Below are 25,250 nucleotides of genomic sequence, written 5' to 3'. Positions count from 1 at the left end.
GGCTGACACATGCGAGCCCAGCCGGGCAGCTCCGTGCCGGGGACTGACGGGCAGCAGCAGCACGTCCAGCGAGCTGTTTGCACCCTCGGGCCTCGGTGCCAGGGGCAGCCACGCCCGGGACAGGCACTTTCCCACCGGGCCCTGCTGCCAGGCGGGCAGGGGGTAAACACAACATGGCGGCTCACACATTGCGCCCCGTCCGCCCCGAGCCGGTTCAGCCAGCGGCCCGGCACAGGGGCTGCTGCTCCCGACTCTGTTTGCGACGGGGACGACACTCCTGCCCCGCCCCACCTGCCCGGCTCCGCCTCCGGCTCCACGCCCACCTCTTTCTCTCTCTCGCGCGCGCGCGCGCCGGCCCCGCCTCTTCCCGGGGAGAGGGTGTGCGCGCGCTCCCCCACCGCGGCCGAGTCCTGTGCGCGCGAGGCTCCACCCCGCGGGCAGGTGGGAGGCAAGGGGGTGCTCGGGAGGCGCGCGCGCGGCGGTGGCGGCGTGGCTCCTCCCCGGGGCGGGGAAGTCCGGGCCGGCGGGCTCGCGGCACCGCCCCCTCCCCCCTGCGGTCCCCCTCAGTAACTTGGCTGCCTTTTATCGAGCGAGCCGCGCGGCGGAGAGTTTGCTGGGGCCGGAGCTGCGGCGCGAGCGAGCGCGGAGTGGCGGGGAGGGGGGCCCCGGTCCGGGACGATGCTGCGGCTGGTGTCGCTGAAGTTGGGGCGGCTGTACCGCTACGTGAAGCTGGCGGTGCTGGGCAGCCTGGCGGCGGCGCTGGTACTGAACACGCACTCGCTGCTGGCCTCGCTGCAGCGCAACGAGCTGTCGGAGCGGCGCTTCCTGCAGCTCAATAAGTGCCCGGCTTGCTGGGGCACCAGTTGGTGCCGCAAGTTCCTCAACGGGCAGCTGCGGCTGGAGAGCTGGGGCCGCCTGCGCCTGCTCGACTTCCTCAATGTCAAGAACGTCTACTTCGCGCGCTACGGCGAGCCCCGCGAGGGCAGCCGCCGCGTCGTGCTCAAGCGCCTGGGCTCGGCGCAGGAGCTCGCCGACATCGACACCAAGATCTGCCGCCGCGCCACCGGCAGGGGCCGCTGCGACCTGCTGCAGGCCCTGCACGCCACCGAGTTCGCCAGCATCAACGGCGACGTGCGGCTGCTCACCCCCGACGTGGTGGAGGGCTGGTCGGACCTGGTGCACTGCCCCTCGCAGCGCCTGCTCGACCGCCTGGTCCGCCGCTACGCCGAGACCAAGGACTCGGGCAGCTTCCTGCTCCGCAACCTCAAGGACTCGGAGCGCATGCAGCTGCTCATCACGCTGGCCTTCAACCCGGAGCCGCTGGTGCTGCAGGTAACGCCCCTCCGCCTCCGCGCAGGTACCGCGCCCCATCCCGGCTGCCCTCCCGAGAGCCTCCCTTGCCCACGCGCAGCGTCCCGGGGAGCGGGTGGGTGCGGTGCTAATCTCCTCCCGCTGGCCCAGCCGGGTGACAAAGGTCGGTGCGAGCCTAGCCACCCTGCTCTCCTTGGTGCTGCAGGAGCGTGTGCCGTCTCCTTCCCCGCCTGCCCCTTGCCCAGCCCTGCTGCCAGGTAAGTGCCCATCCAGCCAAGCGCTGGCCCCGCCGAGCATCGTCTGCGCCTCTCCTCTGTGTTCACGTTGCCAGCAGCGCCTTTAGTGGCTGCTTTGCTGTGGCGGGAGAGCAGAGCCGTGCGTGGCTTGAGGAGGGCAGATGGTGCAAACCCTCCTGGGAAACGTAGTCAAGGGCAGGGGCTTCTGCTGAACCAGGCGCTAACACCACGCTTCACCTTCTCCAAACCCTCTTCCCGAACAGCGAGCTGCGTTCCCAAAACGACCTTGGAACGCCGGGGAAGGAGTCTGCTCTGCCCCTGTTGAGCGACACGGGGCAGGGATTGTGTTTGGTTTGTTTTCCATTTAGCTCTTTCCCCGAATATTCCCCAAAACTGAGTCTCCGCTTTCGCACCCCTCCCCCTTATTTTGTAAATGCTCTTTAGTGGTGGGGAAACATGGAGATTTCATTCTCTTTTCACTGCCCCGCCTCCCATGGAAAGCTTTCTTCTTCTATTCTATGGCGATCATCTGAGAGGGTGAAGAGAAACAGCTGTTCTGCAGGTAGCAGGCTTGGCAGCACTGTCTACCTTCAAAAAAAAAAAAAAAAAAAAAAACCCAAAAGGGGGTAGTGGTATATTTATCCCTTTGTCTTGTTAGTAGAGGGCTTTAATCCCATGCCCATCTCAAATTAATAATTTGAGAAGTCCTTAAACTTTTGTCAGAATACTTTAGCTGATCAGTTTCCTGGGATCAGGATTAGTATACATGGTTTGGGACTTCTGTTCCTTTTTCATAAACTCTCTCATTGTTAGAGTCCCTCCCAGTGTTTTAGAGTTTTATGTGCTTTCTCAACTTGGCTGACAAGAATGTATACTTAGTCTGTTTCGACAAACTTGGATTTTGATCAGACTTTAGATGCAAATTCGTGGAAATTTGATAATCTCTTGTTTGTGATACTAGTTGTTTTGTCTTGCATAAATACTACTTAAACTGAACTGTTGCTGCCCCTTGTTTACATTAAGCTGAAGTATGCACTTAGTATGCACTTAGAAAGTTACTGGACTTGAATTTTGGTCCAGTCTTTTCTTTTTTTTTTCTTAACCATTTTTGTCTCTTTCTGTGCTTGGTTTCAACTAATTAATACCTAAAGGAGGAATTTTGTAACTGTATTTTAATACAGTAAACACATTATCATAGAATTACTATAATAAACGTCTGGTATTTTGCTAGATATTTGGCCAAGAAGCATCCAGTTGATTGTCAAATAGCCAATGCTGTGGAGATAAATTTACTGGCAGTTAAAGCCAATCTCCTGATTAATTTCTAGAATGCTCATTTAAGAAAGGTGCATGCATTTTAATGTATTTAGAGGTATCCTCAACTTGAAATCTGGTTACCTTTTTTAATGGTTTATTTTTTTTGGATCACCCATTCAGCCCACCTGGTGATTTCTCTGATTTTACAATTATATTTAAGATGAGTTTTCCCTTCCTCTTTCCTGTGAGGAAACACCTACACAGAGGGGAGCTCGCTGACTACATAGTGAAATGCATTAGACAAAGGGCTGTCAAAAGCCTCTAGCAAATAGACTGAAAAATTAAATAACTTTTTCTCTGGCCTTTCAATTTATAGTGTAAATTGTAACAATGGTTTTAAAAATTGGGCAGAAGTAATTATTTTTAGTTGGTGTCCCTTGTTAACATATGGCTTTTGCAGTGAATGTAGATTGTGGTATACCAAAGCTAATTCTAAATGTTTTTGCAAATGTAAATACAGGTTCAGTGTAAGTCTTAGTTTTGAAAATTAGCACTGCAAACAAAGAAATGTGATACTTACACCACTTAGTATCCGCTTTAAATGCTTTCTTATGCATTCCCATCAAATAAGCTATTTTGAGTTTTGCAAATTTTGAAATTTTGGAAAAGGTGAAGTGACTTTCTAAAAGACTGAAGCAATTAGACTTAAATGTATCAGCATTTTAACTGAAGTAATTCTGGGAAATGACTGCAGATTTGCAGAACAAGTTTAAAATAATGAAATATGTCAACATTTATGCATAGGTAGCCACACTAAAAAATAGTAACTTGAGATTTCTTGGAGGATTTTATAAAGTTGTGTGGCCTGTTAATCATGGGATACTCTGTCATGTGGATTTTTACAGGACTGAATAGGGTAGGCATAGATTACTAAGATTTTTTTCCCCTCCCTATTGCCTGGATTTTACTTAAAATCTGAAAGCTTGTGTCCTTTAGATTACTTTTACAATTCTGTAACTTTTTTTTCTTTGCTTTTAAAAGAAACTTTCCAGAGAGAAACTGTCGTGAAGACAGAAACCAGTGAACATGGAATGGTGTGAAAACAAATCTTTCCCTATATCCTGTTGTTCCTATTCACTGAGGACAACTTGACCTTTACTGTGAATTAGATACTAATATCTAATGTGTTGTAACTGAATTTTCTCTTTTGAATTGTGACCAGAAGATGGATGGAGATGGTTGAATTAATATGTTTTTACCCAGTATTACAAAGACAAATTTAACCATGTGGAATACTAAAGTTACAGTGTCCCTACGTGTCTAAGGAATTAAACATTATGTGCTGCCCAGGAAAAGCACACATTGCCTTTAATTCAGCATACATTGGCATTTTTCATCAGAAAACATTCTGTTAGAGTAATTCTGTCTAGTTTTAGTTTCAGGAGCATTGAGGGTTCATAAAATTAGATCTTTTGGAGATCTTATTGAAGTTGGATGCTCTTTCAAATCATAAAAAAGAAGCTACGTCATTTTAAGGGAAAACTAACTTGGAACGTAACAAATGTGTTTACGTTAACTTTTTGAATTAACTAGACTTCACATCTAGCTTTCACTTCACTCTTTTCAATTTTGATAAGTGCAATTATCAGAAGAATATTAACTGGGGAAAAATATAGATAAGAATTTCCGTTCTCTATCATGAAACTTGTACTGTGACGGTAGCATATAGGAGACCCTTCTTACTTCGTAAGAACTAAAGGTATACTGCTCTCAGATGTTTTGAAAGGTTTGGTGGTTTTTATTTTATAAAGCTAAAATATTCAGTACTTGTTTCAATTGCAGTGGGTAAGGAAGGAGTGGGAGTGGGAATTGGAGATTTGTTCTAAGAATTTTCTCTTCTTGGAGGATTCCCTTGTTGTCAATAAAAACTTTGAAGAGATTAACAATAGTAATCAATGTTAGCTGTTTGTTTGTAGCCAGACAGTATAAAGGAAGACTTTGCCAAATTATGTTCTGTGGATTATCTCCTAAAAAACTGTCTGCTTAATTTTAATATACACAAAAAGCATATTCTATCTTCAGGTTGAGGAAATGCTTTCAGTATCGGATCTGTGCATTACTGATCTGTGCTTTTTCGTTAACTTATAGCTGTAACTAAATATAAACGTTTAGGCACTGAACTTAGATTTATAATGGAAAAGCTGACTTTAATCATCTGCTAAATCTAAAAGGAGTACTTGTGGCACCTTAGAGACTAACCAGTTTATTTGAGCATAAGCTTTCGGATGCATCCGATGAAGTGAGCTGTAGCTCACGAAAGCTTATGCTCAAATAAATTGGTTAGTCTCTAAGGTGCCACAAGTACTCCTTTTCTTTTTGCGAATACAGACTAACACGGCTGTTACTCTGAAACCTACTAAATCTAGTGACTTGAGGATTATAAAACTTTTTATCAGAGATTGGAAGCTTAGCTGGAAGCCTATTTGACATATGGATTACTCCTAAAGTGGCAGTGCTTATGTAATGCATACTGTCACAATTGACTGACAGTTTTTGCGTTAGCCAGTTTGAAGGTTCTGCTTTACCCTTCAGTTAAGCATGGTACACTTCTGTACAAGTCATAGAAGTTAGGGAATCATCACTTACATAGTTTAATTATTGAGGTCTAGTGTAAAAATACTAATGTTTTTATTTGTTTTGCAGTAGCATGTTTTTACTTCATCCTTACTAGTAAATCTTAAACAAGCTTTTATAGACTGACTCTATTTTTGATTCACTAATTCATGCTAATTTTTGTAGTACAACAAATTGCAGGACTGCATATGATTTGGTACAGTTTTACATCTCTGAGTACCAAAAGTGTTATAAGCTTCAGTGACTCTTCCATAATATGTTCTGTGTTTAAACAATAAGAAAGGGTTTACCTGGTTAGAAGTTGCATGTTTCATCCACTTATGTGGCAGGTTGAAGAAGAAATTTTAGATCCTCAAAATATAAATGGTATTGATAACACTTTCATAAATATTTTTTACATCTCCAACTAAAAATTTGTTTAAAACAAAAAAGCCCCTGTTTGCAATAATATATATATATATATATATATTAAATTAAATTAAATCCTAGTTTGTAGCTGAAATTGATATCTATTTTAACATACTTTTTATATAAATGTTAATTTCTTTGGTGCCTAACTAGGATTGTAAATTGAGTTTCATTTCTATGTGGCAACAAAAACAATTCAAGTTATTACTACACAGTTTAGTGACAGGTGTTTTCTTAGTGCAACCTTTTATCTACAGACAGCTACATAGTGACATGAAACACTGAACTCACTTTCAAAAATTGGTGGGATGCTTTTTTTTACCTGTATGAATATCTGTGCTCTACCTCCACACAAATCTTTTTTTGATTACTTTAGTCAGGATGGCAAAAGGATTTTGACTTAGTCTGTTTGCTAGCAGACAATTTTAGTTGTCTAACTGGAAAATTTGTGGCTTTCTCAGTTTTCGGCTATGGTCTAAAACTGACTGGTAAACTAAGGCTATGTCTACAATATTTCCTATGTCTGCAAAACTTACGTCGCTCAGGGGTATGAGTATTCCATCCCCCTGAGCAACGTAAGTTACACTGACATAAGCACTAGTTTGCACAGCGCTTTGTCACTGGGAGAGCTTCTTCCACCAACATAGCTTATGCCGCTTGTGGGAGTGGTGGGTGTGTTTTTTTTTTTTATGCCAAGTGGAGAGTTCTCTCCTGTTGGCATAGAGTATCTTTAACATATGCGCTGCAGTGGGTCAGTGTAGACATGCCCTAAAATAAAAAATTGTTGCTGCTGTGAGTGTCTAAAGGCATTCATTTGTATTTTGTTTGTTGTGAACAAATACCAAGATTGCTTGTTTTTTATTTTAATGGTTTTTAGCGTCAGTCTATTGGTCTCTTTTTTTTTGTTTGTTTGTTTAGTCTTCGCCTTAATATACATTAAAATGATACTGTTAAAACCAGATAAGACGGAGTCAGAACAGAGGGTACCTAACTTGTTTCAAACTCAAATGAAAATTGATTCCAGAAATATAATGGATAATATTTGTCAGGCTTGCAATCTAGAGCTGATCAGTGCTGTCTGTTGAATCCTCAGTATGGATCTCATCCACATACGCTTACACTGCAGAGCTTCTTGCAGGATGGGAGCATATCACTATACCCATGAAACTTTGTCCTAGGTCCCCTACCAAATGGGTGTGTGGAGTAAATATATTTTAGTGGAGAGCAAATAACCTGAGGGAGAGTCTCTGCTTGGGCCGTTCATTCATATTTGCATCAAGTGATTTAGTGTGCTTTGTTGCATCTTATTTGGGCAGGCTTGTGGAAAAGTCACAATATGAGTGTGTTTCTTTTTTATAAAAAGTATTATCTTGAAAGGCTACTATCTTGAGGGTTAAAGCTTTGTTAAACAGGCATGCACACTTGTGTGGAATTGATTTTGTGCCAATCATTGATATATTCACTCTTTTTCGCCCTCATCTAGTAACTCTGTAAAGTGGTCCAAGAGACTATCCATTTTTAAACTGCTATATAGGCAGAATCCAAGCATTGAAGCGAAGGGTATGGCAGGTAGTGATTGATGTATCGGGGATCGATTTATCGCATCTAGTGTAGACGTGATAAATCGATCCCCGATCGCTCTGCTGTCGACTCCTTTACTCCACTGTGGCGAGAGGTGGAAGTGGAGTCGACGGAGGAGCAGCGTCAGTCGACCTCGCGCTGTGAGGACGCGAGGTAAGTCGACCTAAGATACATCGACTTCAGCTACTCTATTCTCGTGGCTGAAGTTGCGTATCTTAGGTTGATTTCCCCCCGCACCCCCACTGTAGACTGGTAAATCTGGCATTTATTTCTTCTGCAGCAGCTTCAAGCACATAAATTTACCCCGAGACATATACCACTGAGTTTAACTTATATAAGAATAACTTTCAGACATAAGGATCAGGATTGTTTTTCATTGCTCTGAGTTTCAGCCAATGAAATTAGATCTTCTTGAAAAGCAAGAGACTTTGGTCACATGGATGCAAATGTCCACAGATTTGCTTTTCTTGATAACCTTAAGACCCTTGGATTCTAGTGGCCTGACTTAGTTTCTGTAGTATATGGCTTCTCTACACTGTGTTTGGTGTAATTTCACTGTTACAAAATGTAGCTGCCTCATTGCAAGCGACATTATATAAATACTCCTAGGTCAGTGCAGCACTGTGCTGCCTCCTACATAGGCTTATGGCAAAGTTTGCAATGGAGTGCTTTATTTCTGTTCCTGAAGGGGGTGGACAAAACCACACTGTATTAATGTAGATTACACTTCGGTGAGGTAAATTTACATAAAATAAGTAATTACATCTTTTCTGGACTAACAAGTGTTCTTTTAATAAGGTAAATGCTATATTCTCTTTTGATAGTCCTTTTCTTTTTTAAAATAGTGCTTGAAAGTGGGTTTCCCACTGCTATTAAGAAATCTGATTAGGAACATCTAAATTGTTAGGTGGAGTGGTGGAAATGAGTTGTTCCAACAGGTTAACTGATTCACACTTTTTTTTTTTGTCAGTTGCCTGTTATCCTTGTCTTCGTTCATAGAGGGAGAATTTCTTTACAGGTGGAAAAATACTAATATGTTCTCTTATGCTATATATTGCCTTAATCATAATTTTTGTCAGTGAATCTGTATTAAAAATGCACCTCTTAAACAGTTGATTGAATGCTTTTCTTTGGTCTGCTATCATGACTGAGTGTAAAATGTGTGCTAGCAAGCGTCTCAAAGTTGCGCACTTATAACCAAGTAGCTGTTTTTGAGCTGTGGGTGGAAGAGGTTTTAAGAGTCATGCTAACCCTATTTTGTTTAGATGCAGATCTGACAGTAAGCTTGCCTTCAAACAAATATAAGTATTTAATTATATAGGTGTACCCAATACTAATAATTCAAGCATTTGGTTCAGAACTGTGCTATTTATAGTTCAGTAGTTAGATTTTAGCAACATTTTTATTTAGCTTTTGTTTATAACGGCAGCTAAACATGTGCAGTGGGAATTCTGTTGTATGATTTGTATGCATTTTTTGGCTTTTAAAACAGTACAAAGTGAGATTTTTTTTCTTGTTGTAGCAGACATAATGATTTTATTTATGCAAATATTTTCAAAAGGTAATAAAGTACCAAAAGTTACACCTCTGCTTAAAGAGTACAAATCGGCACTCCAGTTAACAATTCTTTTCAAAATCACAGTGAATCTAAAACTGCTAAAAAGTGTCATATTCAGCAATATAATATATATCTCCCCTTCTTGTGCTACTGATTTGGGTAATGAAATGTAGATTTGACTATTACATGCCAGTTGGAAAGGAGCCAGAAGCAGAGAGCTTGTTTGTACATGTGCAGACATTGGCAGGAGTCCCTCTACTTTTGTTGTCAGAAGAACTTTTTGTTGCCACAAAGATATAAATATATCTGTTTTACAATATGGTGTGTGGTTGTTGCACCAACATTATGTTTGGAAGGTTCACTTTTTAAATACAGCAAGCCAGTCCTAGGATCTCTTAAAGGAGGCACTGATCATGCTGAATCTCATAGTAAGTATGTGTAGCATATGAAGACCAGTTTGGTGCTATGGCTAAGGAACTAATGTGATCCTTGGATGTATAAGCAGGGGAATCTAGAATAGGAGTAGGTATTGCGTCTGTAAGTATATGGTATTAGTAAATTATTAGAATTCTGTGTCTGTTTTCTTTAGAAATCATTGAGTATGAAGCTGAACTCATGGCTAAAGTATAAACACTCTTTGAACCTTTTCAATGATTACACAATGATAAAATGTCTTGTACTTAGTGAGAATCTATTAAAATCAGTTAAATTGTGTAAATTAGAATTGAACACAAACTGGTAAAGTCTTTTGTTGTTTGTTGTTAAATATGAGTAAATTCAGGTTAAGATCAATGCCTGCAGTAGAGCGCAGATCCAGATGCATTAGTGTGAGACCGGAGAAATTTAATGTGCGTGTATACAACCCAAATGTTGACCGTAAAAGATTACAGTGGACTGGCTTAGCAGTGAGGTTCAGGGGCAACCACTTAGTAAGTAGCACAGGGCCAGCCCCCTGCTTCTGTTGCCTGAGCTACTGGGAAAGTGAGGGTGTTCCAGGATTCTTACATATGTTGATCCAGGACTAAGCTATTGGCTCTTTTTATGTCCATTTGTAGCTCTACGGTCCCCACAGCTACTGGAAGGGAGAAGATGCTGACTCCCCTCTTTGAGAGCCTCCCAGCAGCTGCAGTGCTGTGAGGTCTCCCTTGCGCTAACCCTCCCCCAACTTTTTTTTGACATGGTTGGGGTGGAGTGGGAGGAGGAGCAGGGCCTGTCCCGTGAATAATTAGCTCCGCGTTGCTGCAGCAACAGCAGACTGATTCTTGGTATTTACTGTGATCCAGAGTTAAAGCAGCAATGTTATTGGCCAAGGACTTGTTAACTTCATTTTCCTGGTGTTTTGCAAAACCGTGAACAGCAACAAACGCTAAAATGTCTGTAGAATGAAGAAGACAGCACTGCATTGGTTTACACTTTCTTCACATTTAGGAAGGCTACCTTCCCAATCATAAGTCTAGAACCTACAAGGGCTTAAATTTTGCAGGAATTAATGACTTAAACCCTATAATCCAGCAATTCGCTTGCCATCAGTTAATGGGTGACTGGATTTCTCGAGCCCTGAATCAGTATAACTGGCCCTTTGACACCAGTGTTATACCAATAAAATAAAAACCAGCAGGATCTTATTAAAGGGAAAAAGGCAAAATACCACATTTACTGTGAATACAGAAAGAATCCTAGTAAGCAGTTAGTTATAGTTATAACATTCCATTCAATCTCATATTTATTCACACATTCATTCATACACACACACACGTTCTGCAAGGTTGTTATCATAGTTACCAGCCTTAGAGTTGCTCATGCCAAGCCACTGGCCAGGTGGCCTGGACATGAGGAGGGAGCAGGGCCTTGTCAGATGCTCATCTGATGCTCCTGGAAGTTGGTTTGCAGAATCAGACCCCAAAGTTCTCACTTTTTAGAGTCTATTTTTTATAGGAATTTCTTCCTATGCCAGTCTATGGGAATTGCTTCATCATGCTGTTGCTGAATCAATCAGCAGATAGCACATTCCTGACGGCTCCAAGATGTTATCTTGTTCTTTGGTTCTCCCATCCTTGAGGCTGTTGGGTGGATTCCAGTCTGCCCTCTGAGGGGGGGCGGGTGTCCCTCTGGTTATTTCCACTTGACGCCTTCTTCAGCCGATGGACACTGGATTCTTAGGCTGGCACCTCCCTGATCGTTCAGTTATTATCCACACCAAGCATCCATCCACATACATCCTCTATCTCTATTTTAATCACAATTGTTAATACAACAAAAGGGCGGGGAGTCTCTGGGTGCTGTTTCTGTTGTTAGAGTATTGCTTTGAGTCTCTCTCTCTCTTGTGAATTGCTTTGAGAACAGACTCTGTCTTAGAATGTACTAACACAATTAGCAGCTTGCAAGTTTCACACATAGAGGGAGAGAAACAGTACCAAAAACCAAGAGACCTCTTCATTAGTAATACCCTGGAATTTAAACTCTGGGGAATCAAACTCATTTGTGATTTTAATACAGAACTTCTTTAATATGATCCAACACCAGTAGAACCTTACTTTTGCCCTGTAATGATGTCATCAAATAACAGTAATACCTAGCCCTTATAGTGTGGCATCTGTAGAGTCAAAAGTGCTTTTTATAATGGATGTAGGTATCTATCCAAATTTTATAAATGAGGATACAGAAGCACAGAGATAAAGTAACTTGCCTAAGGTCTCACAGCAGGCCATTGGCAGAGTCTAGTTTCCAGAGTCCTAGTCCAGTGCTGTTTGCAGTAGGCCACCCTGTCTATCTAACAGCTGTGGTTACCCTTCAAAGAAATCCAAACATGATACAGTATGGAAATGCACAGCTAAGACACCCAGACAACTTTAACTTTACCCTGAAGTGATGCTGTGTAGCGATACTGATTATGTTTAAGACACTTCAGTGTTTGTAGTCCTAGATTAGAGGAAACTGATTTTATTCTTTAACCCTTTAAAAGAGAGAGACTCTTAATCTTTACTCCATTTCAACATAGATTTTTGTTTGGGAGTTTCCTTAGGTTTAACTATTAAATTCAGGTAGAACCCTAATAAATAAACCCAGAGAATATGCAACTATGCAGTATTTCCTATGGTTTGAGATACACGCACAGTGTCAACCATATTTTTTTTTTAATTGTAAGGATAAATTCACCAGTACACCAAAGCAGCCAGATTACCCAGCCAGCTAATCTGTATTTGCAGCTGCTTTGCATTGCAAACCAGTCGAAGCACACTGGTGAAACTGACCCTTAATTTTTAATTATTGTTTTGGAGGACTATTAGTGAGACATGTGCTATGTGAAATGGGGTTCAGATAGAGATATGTCTCTGAATCCTAATTTAGAGGAAGAATGGTGGCTAGTTGTTACTGTACTTTCAGTCTCGTAATGGAACCACTTAAAAGTTACCTGAGCCTATCTGTATATATAACTGCTATTACACAGGTTACAATAGATAACTTAATTATGATCTGATTTTGTCAAATGTAGTCAGTGCACAAGAGATTTCAACCTATATGGAAAGTTTGAAGAGTCTGTACTCTGTTCAGGACAAAGAAAAAATTGAAGATCCTAATTTTTTTTAAAGAACCCAGGCTTTAATTAATTTTAATTTTAAACTAATGGATTTACTTGTAAATTCACAGAAAACCACATTCTCTACTCAAAATTAGTCCTGTAAGTTTTTTGAAGGGGGGGGGGGGCGGGAGAGGATATGCTGTAATTTTTATAGAAAGAAAACAAAGGTTGAATCGTTTCAGAGTCACAGGCATGTTGGTCTGTATTCGCAAAAAGAAAAGGAGTACTTGTGGCACCTTACAGACTAACCAATTTATTTGAGCATAAGCTTTCGTGAGCTACAGCTCACTTCATCGGATGCATACTGTGGAAAGTGTAGAAGATCTTTTTATACACAAAGCATGAAAAAATACCTCCCCCAACCCCACTCCCCTGCTGGTAATAGCTTATCTAAAGTGATCACTCTCCTTACAATGCGTCTGATAATCTGCCATGTACATTGGTCAAACTGGACAGTCTCTACGTACAAGAATAAATGGACACAAATCAGATGTCAAGAATTATAACATTCATAAACCAGTCGGAGAACACTTCAATCTCTCTGGTCACGCGATTACAGACATGAAAGTTGTGATATTACAACAAAAAAACTTCAAATCCAGACTCCAGCGAGAGACTGCTGAATTGGAATTCATTTGCAAATTGGATATAATTAACATAGGCTTGAATAGAGACTGGGATTATGCAAGGTAACCTATTTCCCCTTGTTTTTTCCTCCCCTCCTCTCCCCCCCCCCCCCCAGATGTTCTTGTTAAACCCTGGATTTGTGCTGGAAATGGCCCACCTTGATTTTCATACATATTGTAAGGAGAGTGATCACTTTAGATAAGCTATTACCAGCAGGAGAGTGGGGTGGGGGGAGGTATTTTTTCATACTTCGTGTGTATAAAAAGATCTTCCACACTTCCCACAGTATGCATCCGATGAAGTGAGCTGTAGCTCACGAAAGCTTATGCTCAAATAAATTGGTTAGTCTCTAAGGTGCCACAAGTAAAGTTTGAATCCCCGTTTAAGTGGTCCATGACTAGGGCTTCTGGCACTATGGTAATTTTAAATATTGATATTAATAATATGGCACTTAGTCTTAATGGAGTCAAGATTAGAGTCTCCATAAAGATCTAAAAATCCTTAAGCATAGTAAACAAAAACTATTTATTGACAGTTTTGGTTGCATCAGGATGCACCCCATCCACCCAGAACCCTAAAAACATGGAAATAGTGACGTTGTGTGTTCCTTTCCATGTACATATTGACTATAATACTCCATAAGGCTTCCCTCTCTAACAGATACCAAAAAGGAATATGTATCCTTGCTGCATCAAACTTGCACTCAAAACATGAAACTTGAACGGTGACCTCATGCTTTGATATCAACATCTCTCTCGTATTCCATATTCAAGTTCAGTTAATTTAGGGAACATACCTACTTTTTGGCATGCATTTGGAGGTGGAAGTGAAAGCCTTATGGAGTGAGTATGTGCGTGCCTGCAATGCTAGTGATAACCATATGAAGCTGAAAAGAATGCCCAAGTCTTTCCTCTTAATTTAATATTTCCATGCTTTTCAGGTATTAGGTGGATGGCGTGTGTCCTGGTGCAACTGTGTCACTAAACCTCATCTTTATTTGATAATTTCCTAGGTTTTTTTTTATATTGTTTTCATGGAGTTAAGTAGATAAACAGTGCTCCTCCTGCTTTGGAATTACAGGCAGAAACTGTTGCTGAAGTTGCTTCTGACTGTGTTGACTATCCTTAAGGGAAAGAAAGGTTCTGATGTGCTTCAAAAAGGCTATGTACATGCTGCAGCTTGTTGGTATAAGTTATGTCACTATTGGGTGTGAATAAGCCACTCCCTGAGCAATATAAATTGCACCAACCTAAGCACTCTTGCCCACATAGCACTGTCCACACTGGTGCTTAGGTCCGTGTAATGTACGTCTCTCAGGGGGTGGCTTATTCACACCCCCAACGGACATACATTTTGTCGACATAAGTGGTGGTGTAGACATAGTTGATGGGAGAGCTGTCTCCCATTGGCTTACAGTAGCTTCTCACTTAACGTTGGCCAGGTTAACATTGTTTTGTTGTTGATCAATTAGAGAACGTGCTCCTTTAAAGTTGTGCAATGCTCCCTTATAATGTCATTTGGCAGCTGCTTGCTTTGTCCACTGCTTGCAGGAAGAGCAGCCCGTTGGAGCCAGCTGGTGGGGGCTTGGAACTAGGGTGGGCCAGCAGCCCCCCTATTAGGTCCCCTAAGTTCCCTGTGCAGCAGCTGCCCAGCAGGCTATCAATTGCCTGGCAGTTCAGCTGTGTCGTCCCCGTCCCCCTCCCGTCCCGTTCCCCCCGCACCCCCACTGCTGTGAGCTGCTCCTGGGAGCCTCTTGCTTGCTGTGTGTGTGGGGGGGTGCCAATGTCAGGGTTTTTCCCTCCCCCTGCTCCTGTACCTTATCTCCACAGAGTGGAGTGGGAGGGGCATGACAGGGCTCAGGATGGAGGGAACTTGCTGGCAGCAGCTGCTGTCTCAACTTGCTGATCTACTTAAAAAGGCAATGTACTTAGAGTGGGGTTAGCACGCGCGCACACACACGGTGTGTCTCGGTCTCTCTCTGCCGTGCTGTGTCTCCTCCCGCCATTCGTGCTCTTTTGTAGAGTGTGAGGCTACATTAACAACAGTGTGTTAACCCTTGAGGGTTCAGCCGAGTGCTAGTTCATCATTTAGCTGTAAGGCATTCCCTGGGAAATATTCCAACCTCTGACTTCACCACCTCAACCAAGCTTCACAATCATTGCTGTGTACAGTATTAAATTGCTTGTTTAAAACTTGTACTCTGAGTGTGTGTGTGTATAAAAAAAAAAAATAGTCTTTTGGCTGGTGAAATTTTTTTTCCCTCGAACCTAACCTCCCCAACCCCATTTACATTAGTTTTTATGGGGAAATTGATTTGCTTAATATGGTTTTGCTTACAGTAGCATTTTTCAGGAACATAACTAAAATGTTAAGCGAGGAGTTACTGTACCTGCGCCACTGTAAGCTCTGTAGTGTAGCCATAGCCTAAAACTTTATCCCAATTTTAAAGTTACTGGAAGTAACTGAGCTAAAAGCAACTCTTCATGTTTAGTACTGATGACCTAAACTGTTAACTGGAGGGAACGTCTAAAGAAGTCTGTTATCACTTGCTTCCTGAATGAAACACTGTGTAGCTTCTCTTGGAACTCTGGATACAACCAGGACAAGCTGTAGCAACTAGTTTTATGTGTGCATTACACTAGCAGGTCTACCTATTGTTTCCCCTTCCTCGGGGTGCTCTGTCCCTGCCAGCATGAAGCATATCTCTCAGCTTTCAACTATGACAATGTAGATACCTATGAGTGTGACAGCTGCCATCTTGGCCAATGCTAAGGACAACCAGTGACCTCCAGAGCTAAAGGCATCACTCTTTACAGCTTGTATTAAAGAGCCAGCTCTCACCTCAAGAGCCTATCAGACTTTCATCCTCTGTGGTTTCGACATGGGAGGTGCATAACACATACTCTGACTAATGGGTTATACAGGCAAAATTTGTTACTGATGACTGAAATGTGAATTTTGGTGATTTCATCCCATAGTTAAGTTAAAAAATATATATAATTATTTTGAGGTCTTCCATATATGAATATATAGGTCAACAGCAGAGTTTCAACCTGATCACCTACAGAGCTGTAGTTTAGACCTTTGCTTTTTGAGCTGCTAAAGTAATTGCTAGACCCTTGTATGGCCAGCTGCTGAAGAAGGACTTGGCATGCACTTTCCTAGGGGGAAACCTTTGTAGTAGATTATATTAAAATCCAGGGTTCCTGATCACCATCCCTAACTCTGAATGTGTTTTATAGTGGTTAGAGATAGACTAAGCAGACTGTTTTGTGTCACTCTGAAAGGCATCTTGATGCAGTGGATAAAATTGGGGTTTGTCATGTTAGAGGCCCAGGTTCTCTGCCTGAAATGACTGTGTGAACTCTCTGATAACTTACTTAAAATGAGGGTGGGCAGGGAGGAGTATGCAGCAGATCCTCCCTGAATGCCTTTTAGGTTGGGATTCATGGTTTTAACCGTTTAAGAAGGGTAGTGAATTGCATTGGAATTTGAACTACAGATGTCTTACAGCTCAGAGAACTATCTCATTGACTGGTACACCTCCTCCTCCCCTGAACTGAGTGCTGGTGGTGGCTGTGCTGTGCTGGATTTCAAAGAGACTTTTACAAGAGAAAGGTTTAAAGTTCCTGTTAAACTGAAATCAGTAATGCAATGCAGCCTTAGCTGCTGATGCATAATAGTTCCATTCAAGGAAACTGATGGTTTTTATCACTCTCTGGTGACGTCGTTATGATAGCAGTGCTAGAGGTATAGTCGCACTTGCAACTATTCCTTCAGAACTATTAAAATTTAATTGGAATGTGCTTATCCTCAGTGAGTGCTGTGGTCTGTAATTCCCTGAGAGTTAAATCTGTTAAAATATACTGGTGTTCTCTATTTACTCAGTATTAACAACAAAATCTGTTCATATGCAGAGTTTTCCATCTGATGAGGGCTGGCCATTTGCAAAGTACCTGGGAGCATGTGGAAGAATGGTGGCTGTCAACTATGTTGGAGAAGAATTGTGGAGTTACTTCAATGCACCATGGGAAAAACGAGTGGACTTGGCCTGGCAATTAATGGAAATAGCAGAACAACTGACAAACAATGACTTTGAATTTGCACTCTACCTCCTTGATGTCAGCTTTGACAACTTTGCAGTTGGTCCTAGAGATGGAAAGGTTATCATTGTAGATGCAGAAAATGTTCTGGTGGCAGACAAAAGGTTAATCAAACAGAGTAAGTTGTTCTTCCTCTCATGTCCGTCCTGCTTCATCTTTTACAATTTGTCTTAAAAGAATATGAATGCTGTGAATTTCTGAAACAGGGACTTTTAATTCTACAAATAGTATAGTAATTGATCTATAACAGAACTATAGAACTTTCACATACTTGTAGAAATCAAAATTGACAGGTGCTCAGGTATATGTAAGAATCACCTGAATTCTATATTGCTGGTATTCCTGTTTTACAAATACACAAAGCTGGGGGAGAGGGGGCAAAATTACTTGATGTCTGCTAATCATGCTTAAAAGTAGTTGTTGCAGTCTTTATTTTTTTTTTTTTTAAATGGTTCAAAGTGGCTTCACTCCACCTTTTTCCTATAATGGTATTTTTTCTGTTTCAAACTCTTTTCCTTCTGTCTCAAGTCATGTGCTTTTTCCCCTTTATGTTGGGTTCTTTACTTGATTCAGCTAAGCTTCTCCCATTTTATTTATACATAATGTAAAATATCTGAATTGGGGTTACTTCTGTGCTATTCTTGGTGACGCTCGGGGTGAAGCAAACTGACTCTATCCCCCAGCTACCGAGTGAAGGGATAGTGCTGGGATTCCATCTATCCCTTGACCTATAACAGCCTCCAGCTAATAGGTATCTAACTTGATATCCTTTCCCTCCAATAACTCTCTAATAGCTATAATGAAGCAGGAATGTTCTGTTTCAATTTCTTGGTTCCTCTGGCTTGCAGCAGCCTAGAGGCTCAGGATGGGTGAGGATAGAAGCCACTGCTATTCCCCTCCCCAATCTCCTGGCTGCTAGGAGAGACAGGATGTCTGTTCTACCCTTGTTCCAGACTTTGTCTTTGGGCCCTCATTTTCCATAAATAGTGTCCGTCACTACCTCTGCTGAGCACAGAACTTAACAAAGCAGCAGCCAAGAAAAATTGACCAGAATTTCTTCAGTAACACTCTCTGGTGCAGAGTTCTGAATAGCACCAGTGAAAAATTGTCCTTTTTGCAAGCTGCAGAAACTCAAGGTAGCAACAGAGGCCTTGAATAGTCAGGCTGTAGACTTTGATAGCATTATATTGGTTTATAATTTCTTCAACTGAATAGGTTAATTTTACAAGTCTAAGGACTGGAAACCTTTAAAATGAAAACTTAAATTCTACAGGAGTTCATGGCAGTAGCCCAAATGACTCCTGTTTGCCTCGGATGTGTGGATTATTCAAACTTTGCAAATACAATTAATATCATTGAATTAAATTCTAGACTGTATTTTTCACTCCTGTGCAGTCTTTCAATACAAAGCAATATTTTTTTAATAACACTCACTAGTCCATATTTCTCATAATGTATTTAGATCAGATCCCAGCAGGGGATGCCAATAAATCCTTTTAATATGTTGGATAGCCCACAGTTTCAGTACTGACTCCACAAACTCAGACGTGCACCCAGATTTCCCCTTTCTTCCTCCCCGCCCCCAAGCCCAGGTAATGTCTAGGTGTTGGGAAATATTTTTAAAATGCTATTGCAAACTTCGTGTCTCACCTTGTTAATAAAATGTCTAGTTTTCCTTTTTGGAAAATTGGGTCAGTGAAGAAGCTTATGTATTATTATCCTGAGGTGACTGTAAGTATCTACATTTTAAGACTGGCCCAATTAGTCTTTTCGGTTGCTTTCATAGCAAATCCATACGTGGGGTCCATAATCTATTTAAGTATTTATTTGTAGGTCCCCACGATCCAATTACCTTAGTATATGAGTGTCTAGTCTTATTTTTCCGTTCACCTCTCAAATATGAGGTAATTTAATTAGCTAAGTTTGAATCAACTTTTTTCAGATTCTGTTTTTTCTTATCTCTTGAGTCTACCTTTCATTGCATAATTATTTCAGTGTTTTTATCACAGTCATCCCTTGGCCTTTAGTAGCTTGCTGTGAGAGCAACACATTGTAAGTGCATCACAACTGTAAACTAATTATTAGCCCAGAGACTGCTTTCCAATAACACTGGTTTGTCTTCTGTGTACATCAGGCAATACAGGTGCTTAAGGGCTCCAAAAGGGGACACACACAGTTGATTTCCCCACTAATAAGAGGAATTGTCTCAAACCAGGCAATAGTATGTAGCTTCTAGGGAGAAGCTGGAATATAAGTTCTTCCAGGAAACTCTGAGGGAGCTGCTGTATCCTGCTGAATTGCTCAAGGCAGCTATTTCCCATTTGTAATCAAGGTAATTATTTTTGTCAGAGGCAAACTTTCTGTTAGACAGAAGTCTCTAGAGAAGGAAGGTTGCCAGGATACTGTTGCAACACTTGTCAGGAGTTCTGTTATGTATACCTGAGCAAAGTGTGGAAGGTTTGATTTCACCTATTTGTTTACTGTTTATCACTTGATTCACCCTACACACAAACTCTAGATGATTTTCTGGCCGTCACACTCTCTTTTTTTTAAAAAAAAAGGAGAATTTTTTTTTTCTCCTTAGGGCTAACTTAACATCTATCTAGGGAGGGGCATTCAGGTCACTTTTTTCTTCAGATATAAATGATTTATAGGGGATGAAATCAAGGCTTAGCCACAACATAAAATTTATACTTAAGCACCCTTTTATAGCTACAATATTTTTGGTTTCCAATGAAGTTCTAAAGGATCTATATAGTTAAAATATAGTACTTGGGGGAGAAAGCCATCAGTGTGTTTTTGTTTTGTCTTTTTTATGGGAAACTAGACTCTGTAGAGTAATTATAACATCCTGCTGTTCACTGCTTGATGCCTTTTAGCATTTCTAATGATCCTTAAGATATTGTTACTTTATAAATTCCACTTAGAGCTCAACTTGTAGAAACACTGAGATGTCTAAGGACTCTTGAAATGCGGGTTATAGCTTAAAATTTTATGTGCACAAAAGGTTTCCTCACAAAAATTTAGCCAGCAGATGTTAGGGGGCTTATTCCTTCATCCACTTACTTCCCTGGTCCTTCTCGCATGAACAGAGAGCAACAATACCCGAAGTCCAAAGGTGCAAACAATTCGATGTTTATTGGGGTGAACTTCCAGCAAGCATGATTCCAGTTTCCTTCCTTAGTATCCTCCTTCCCAGCTCTGACACCACAGAGCCTTACACCTGTGTCCCTGTTCCCATTCCTGCCCTTAGCCAAACATTATTCCAATTTCCTTACCCCCATTCCCTCGTCCCATTTCCCCCGTTAGCAAAACATGATTCCAATTTCCGCACCCCCATTCCCTGTTCCCATCTCCCCCTCCCACCCACGCCCACTCACTTCCTCATTGACTACAGATTATATAGTAAAACTTGAGTTCTGCTTAGCTATACCTTAACCAATCATTTTCCTGAAATTTAACTAACCAATCCTAACATATTGTAACATGATTATGTAACCAATTATATCCCACCACCTTACTTAGTTTACACCCAGCAAAATTAATTGTACAGCAGACAGGAACAATCACAGAACTAGACAGAGATTATACAGACAAATAATAGCAAAGTGGGAACTATAATGACAAGACAATACAGAAGTGAGGATTTCACATCCCAGCTATTGATAAGTGAGTTCTTGCCAGACAGGATGCTATCAAACTAAGTTTCCTTTTACATTTTCTAGGCACTTCCCTTTCTCTGGAGGTGATAGGAATACAATCCTGTCCTGATAGTGCCTAACAGCCCAATAGCACCTTATTTCAATGTGACTAGTTTGGAATGTGAGGATGTGACCGTTCGCTTCCCAGCTTATGGCTGCCTCTGCTGCTTAGCCAAAGGCCTTAGCCTAAGAACAGGGCCTCAGACTGTCACAGTAAGAGAAGGCCTTACACCAGCAGACAGTGATTTTGATTCTTTCTTTTATACTTCTAGAACTAGCCAAGTGATAAGAATACACCTAAATTCTTAAAGTATAGGCCTTTGCAGACAGGCCTGAATATCTATATCCTAACAGCAAATAACTAGGAAAGTTGTGAGGGACAATGGCTTGAATAATTGTATGACCTCATGCAGGGACTTGAACTTGGATCTCCCACATCCTTAGTGGGTGCCTTAACCACGAGGCTATAAATCATCACTGGAGCAATGACTTTGACTTTAATTATTTTTGAGAAGTAGAACAGCTTCAAGAAGAAAGAGTGAGGCCCATACCCAAATATTCCATAGCCCAGTGGCTAAGGCACTCTCCTGTAATGTGAGAGAGCAAGTTCAGATCTCTTCTGCACGTCAGCAGAAGGGGAATTGAACATGGATTTCCCACATTTCAGATCAGTATCCTAAGCACTGGGCTAAAAGTTATAAGGAGGGCACCACCAGCTCACTTCTCTTCATGCTGTTTTGTGAATCGAGTCCTCTGCTTTTGTTAAAATACCCAAAACAGAAATTAAAAATTTTGAGTTGGGGGTGAAAACAGTGTTTTGTTTTGACATTTCAATTCTTTAGTTTGGTCATATGTGAATGATTTTAGGTCTACTGAAACTAGGTTCTTTTTGGCAAATAAACTTTCGTGATTTTTTTTTTTTTTTTTTGCACCTGGCTCTACTTACCGGTTTCCTGCAGACTAAGCCTTTAGACGTATTTTGTATTAAATGTATTGTTTTCCTTCCATCTCACCCACGATATTTTGCCATTTTTGTTTTACAGATAAACCTGAAAATTGGGATGTATGGTATGAGAGCAAGTTTGATGACTGTGATAAAGAAGCTTGCTTGTCCTTCTCGAAAGAGATTCTTTGTGCTCGTGCCACTGTGGACCACAATTACTACGCTATTTGTCAGAACCTTTTATCAAGACATGCCACCTGGCGTGGCACTTCCGGAGGACTACTTCATGACCCTCCAGCTGAAATTGCCAAAGATGGCCGACTTGAGGCCTTGCTGGATGAGTGTGCCAACCCAAAGAAACGATATGGTAGATTCCAAGCTGCAAAAGAACTACGTGAATACCTTGCACAATTAAGTAATAATGTGAGGTAGTCCACGGTGAATTAATCTCCTTTTTGTAACACTGGCTAAAACACTATCACAAAGACACATGGAAAAATGAGGTTTTGAACTCACATATTCAAAAGAAACATTTTTAAAAAAAATTAAACTATCTGATCAATTATATAAATGCCATAAAATATTATGGTGTTTAGAGGATGTTCCTCTGTAAACAGACATGGTACTTATCTAATTAAAACTTGAGCTACTATTGACTGTTCTCCCTGATTGCCTGGGTGGGTCAGATGAGATAAGACTGTGATAGCTTAATTGACAGCTTGTCTGTCAAAGGGTACTTTACATAAAACTGCATTAGTATCACAGTTTTGTGAAGCTAGCTGATGCTTTTACTTGGAAAGTCAAGTTAGACTGATGGCCTGTTTTAAAGGCTTTTTTCCTGATGTCGTTGTCTCATTTTTGTGTTCAAACACCTTACTGAAGTGGTATTTACATACATGCAGGTAAATCTAGGTGTCTGTTGCATTGTTTCAAATTTAACAAGTTTTATTTAATACTGTGCAGTATATTATTACTATGAGTGCGGGATTCCCATGTTTACTGTCTAATCTAAGTTCTTACCACTGTATCTTACTGTGTGTATTACATTTTTAAAAAGGATATAGACATAAAGCAGACTCAGCTGTCCTGTATGAACCATAATACGTTCATATGTGATTTTTGTAGTTCTGCTGTTGCAGGTATCACTTGATGATGTAGTTACTGTACAAAATTTCAGCCTTCCATGCAAGTATGTACACATAGCCATTCAACAGGGAATTGTTTGTATGAGCAAACAGTCATTTTTAACTTGTGGGGGAGTATATAGTAAAAAGCAGTAGGAATTGAGGGTAGGTGTAAAAATAAGATCACTAGTCCAGTGTAGTCAAGCATAAACCAAAGAAAATGGTTGTGTATCAGTCCCTACACTAGTTTTAAAGCTGAATTATGTACTGTAGTAATGCTAATCCATTATGGAAATTTAAATTTCAGTGCATCCTTAGTTACTCTTTTTTTGAGAAACTTTAAGCTACTAGTTAGTGCTTGAGGAAAATTCAAATTTAAATTTGAAGAAAATGCCTAGCAGGTTAGCATTTGTTCTGTATCATTCACAAATCTGCTGAATTCACAATGTAATGAAATTTACTGAATGTTTATCCATCGGTTTAGTCGTTAAACTGACTATGCCACGTTCGTGCTACAGACCTTGCTTTGAAATAAGTTTTACTATTTGAATTGCAGTAAAAATGGTCCCTTTAATGGCTAGTGTAAACCTGAGATTGCTCCTATAAATAAGAATTTGCATAAAATATCAATCACTATCCAAATGGTACTTCCTTGGAAGATTTTTTTTATTTCATTTATACAATAGCTACTGTAGTGTTCCATTTACCTGAAGTGTCATAAAATTCTACTCCTAAGCAAATATACAAAGGAAAAAAGTAACAGTTGTAAATTAACCAAAATCATGGTATTAAACAATTTGGAATGAGCTGGGTATGCACGACCATTCATGACAAAGTCAGCATGGCTATTAAATACTACTGCAAAGACAGATGGAAATTGCTGCTAGACCAAAGTTTTGCTGTAGGAGCAGAGTGAAAGAAAAAAGCAAATTGTAATTCAACACTGATTTGGTTCTTTTTTTTTCTCAAAGCAGGTGAGTGCGGTGGTGGGGGAAGTACCGCTATATAAAGATGCAAAAGTTCTCTCAGATTTGTTAGATGAGTGTACTAATGACTGTTTTGCACAGCTCTGGATTTTCACATTGGATCCATTTTGCATATGTAGTCATACTTTACTGCAACTCACTTGTCTTAATTTTGTTTTCAGAAGCTAATATCTTGCACCTTTTATTTTCCTATTTGCTGTTTTGGTTTTTTTGTTTTGTTTTGTTTTGTTTTTTGCTGTTTTACCAGCTGTGCTGCAACCTCTTTCCCTTCAGATACGAGTCTTTAAATCGGCTTTACACTACTTTTTTTGTCAAAATACACTTATTAGCAGAAAATACATTGAAAAATTGACATTAAATAACACTAGCTGCCACGCAAGCCTTGTCATATCAGTGATGTTGATTTTTAAACACCCAGCACATTATCTGATTGAGTTGTGTGTGATTATTAAAGGGTAACAGAAAACACTGCCAGCTCTGATTAGTACTTGAGGTAGTCTTGTAACTACCAAATGTCCCTGGTTAGATTTGGTTTAAGGGTTATAGTTCCCTCTGAAATATATTGAGAAAGCTGATTCGGAAAGGAATCTAGAATTTAAAAAAAAAAAAAACTACAGGGAAAACACTTACGTGGAAAGCAATAAATTTTGTTCAATTTGCACCTATCAGATATTTATTGTACAATGACAGTTTATATTTTTAGTCATTGCCCATTAATATTGATGAACTCTTGGTGAAATATTTTTGAATGAGACATTTGGGGTTTGTATGTGCATTAAAATTGTCTTTTGTACTGTAAGTTACTGTTTAATTGGAATATTTTATCAAAATTGTCTTCCTGTGCCTTCATATTACACAAAGTTGTTTCTACAACTTTTGAGGATATTAATAAAGAGTACTTTAAGAATCTCATCTCAGAATTTCATTTTCAGATCAGTTAGTTCTTTAACACTCCATTGTAAATTGATCTTAAAGAATAAGCATGTGTGGAGGTAGGCTGCTTCTTACTATTGTAGAGAGCATTGTATTCCAAAGTGACAGGTAGGACACTCAACTTTCCTTGGGTAAGGAATTATTCTGTGGAGTTATTTTTTCATAATCATGAATAGCTCAATTACAATAATGAGTTTCCCATTTAGAAATGCTTCCAAGTGAGCATTATTTTTCTCTTAAAGAGTGCATCTTAAATTATGGCACATCC

General features: G+C 40.6%; 1 protein-coding gene across 3 annotated transcripts; it reads left to right on the top strand.

The window, feature by feature from the left end:
- The first annotated feature begins 323 nt into the window (after positions 1-323).
- On the top strand, positions 324-24,961 carry DIPK2A (divergent protein kinase domain 2A). Of its 3 annotated transcripts, none has more exons than XM_073359750.1 (3): positions 324-1,332; positions 17,110-17,413; positions 22,040-24,961. In XM_073359750.1, the coding sequence occupies exons 1-3, from the start codon at positions 679-681 to the stop codon at positions 22,369-22,371; spliced, it is 1,290 nt and encodes a 429-aa protein (XP_073215851.1). In that variant the 5' UTR covers positions 324-678; the 3' UTR covers positions 22,372-24,961. The 3 variants fall into 3 exon arrangements, with proteins under 3 accessions (XP_073215851.1, XP_073215853.1, XP_073215852.1); XM_073359752.1 differs by having other exon boundaries at positions 1,268-1,357; XM_073359751.1 differs by lacking the exon at positions 324-1,332 and adding an exon at positions 1,683-1,898.
- Positions 24,962-25,250: the final 289 nt, after the last annotated feature.

This window comes from Lepidochelys kempii, chromosome 9 (genome assembly GCF_965140265.1).
Source record: "Lepidochelys kempii isolate rLepKem1 chromosome 9, rLepKem1.hap2, whole genome shotgun sequence".
Lineage (NCBI taxonomy): Eukaryota > Metazoa > Chordata > Testudines > Cheloniidae > Lepidochelys > Lepidochelys kempii.
Note: the sequence above shows the minus strand (reverse complement) of the source record. Positions and strands in the feature narration are given on the sequence as shown.

What these genes read in the sequence shown, in the direction of transcription:
- DIPK2A (XM_073359750.1), top strand. Translation starts at nt 679, where the DNA reads ATGCTGCGGCTGGTGTCGCTGAAGTTGGGGCGGCTGTACCGCTACGTG. An exon ending in CGGAGCCGCTGGTGCTGCAG is followed by an intron (nt 1,333 to 17,109) that starts GTAACGCCCCTC and finishes GTTCATATGCAG; the next exon opens with AGTTTTCCATCTGATGAGGG. An exon ending in CAAAAGGTTAATCAAACAGA is followed by an intron (nt 17,414 to 22,039) that starts GTAAGTTGTTCT and finishes TTTGTTTTACAG; the next exon opens with ATAAACCTGAAAATTGGGAT.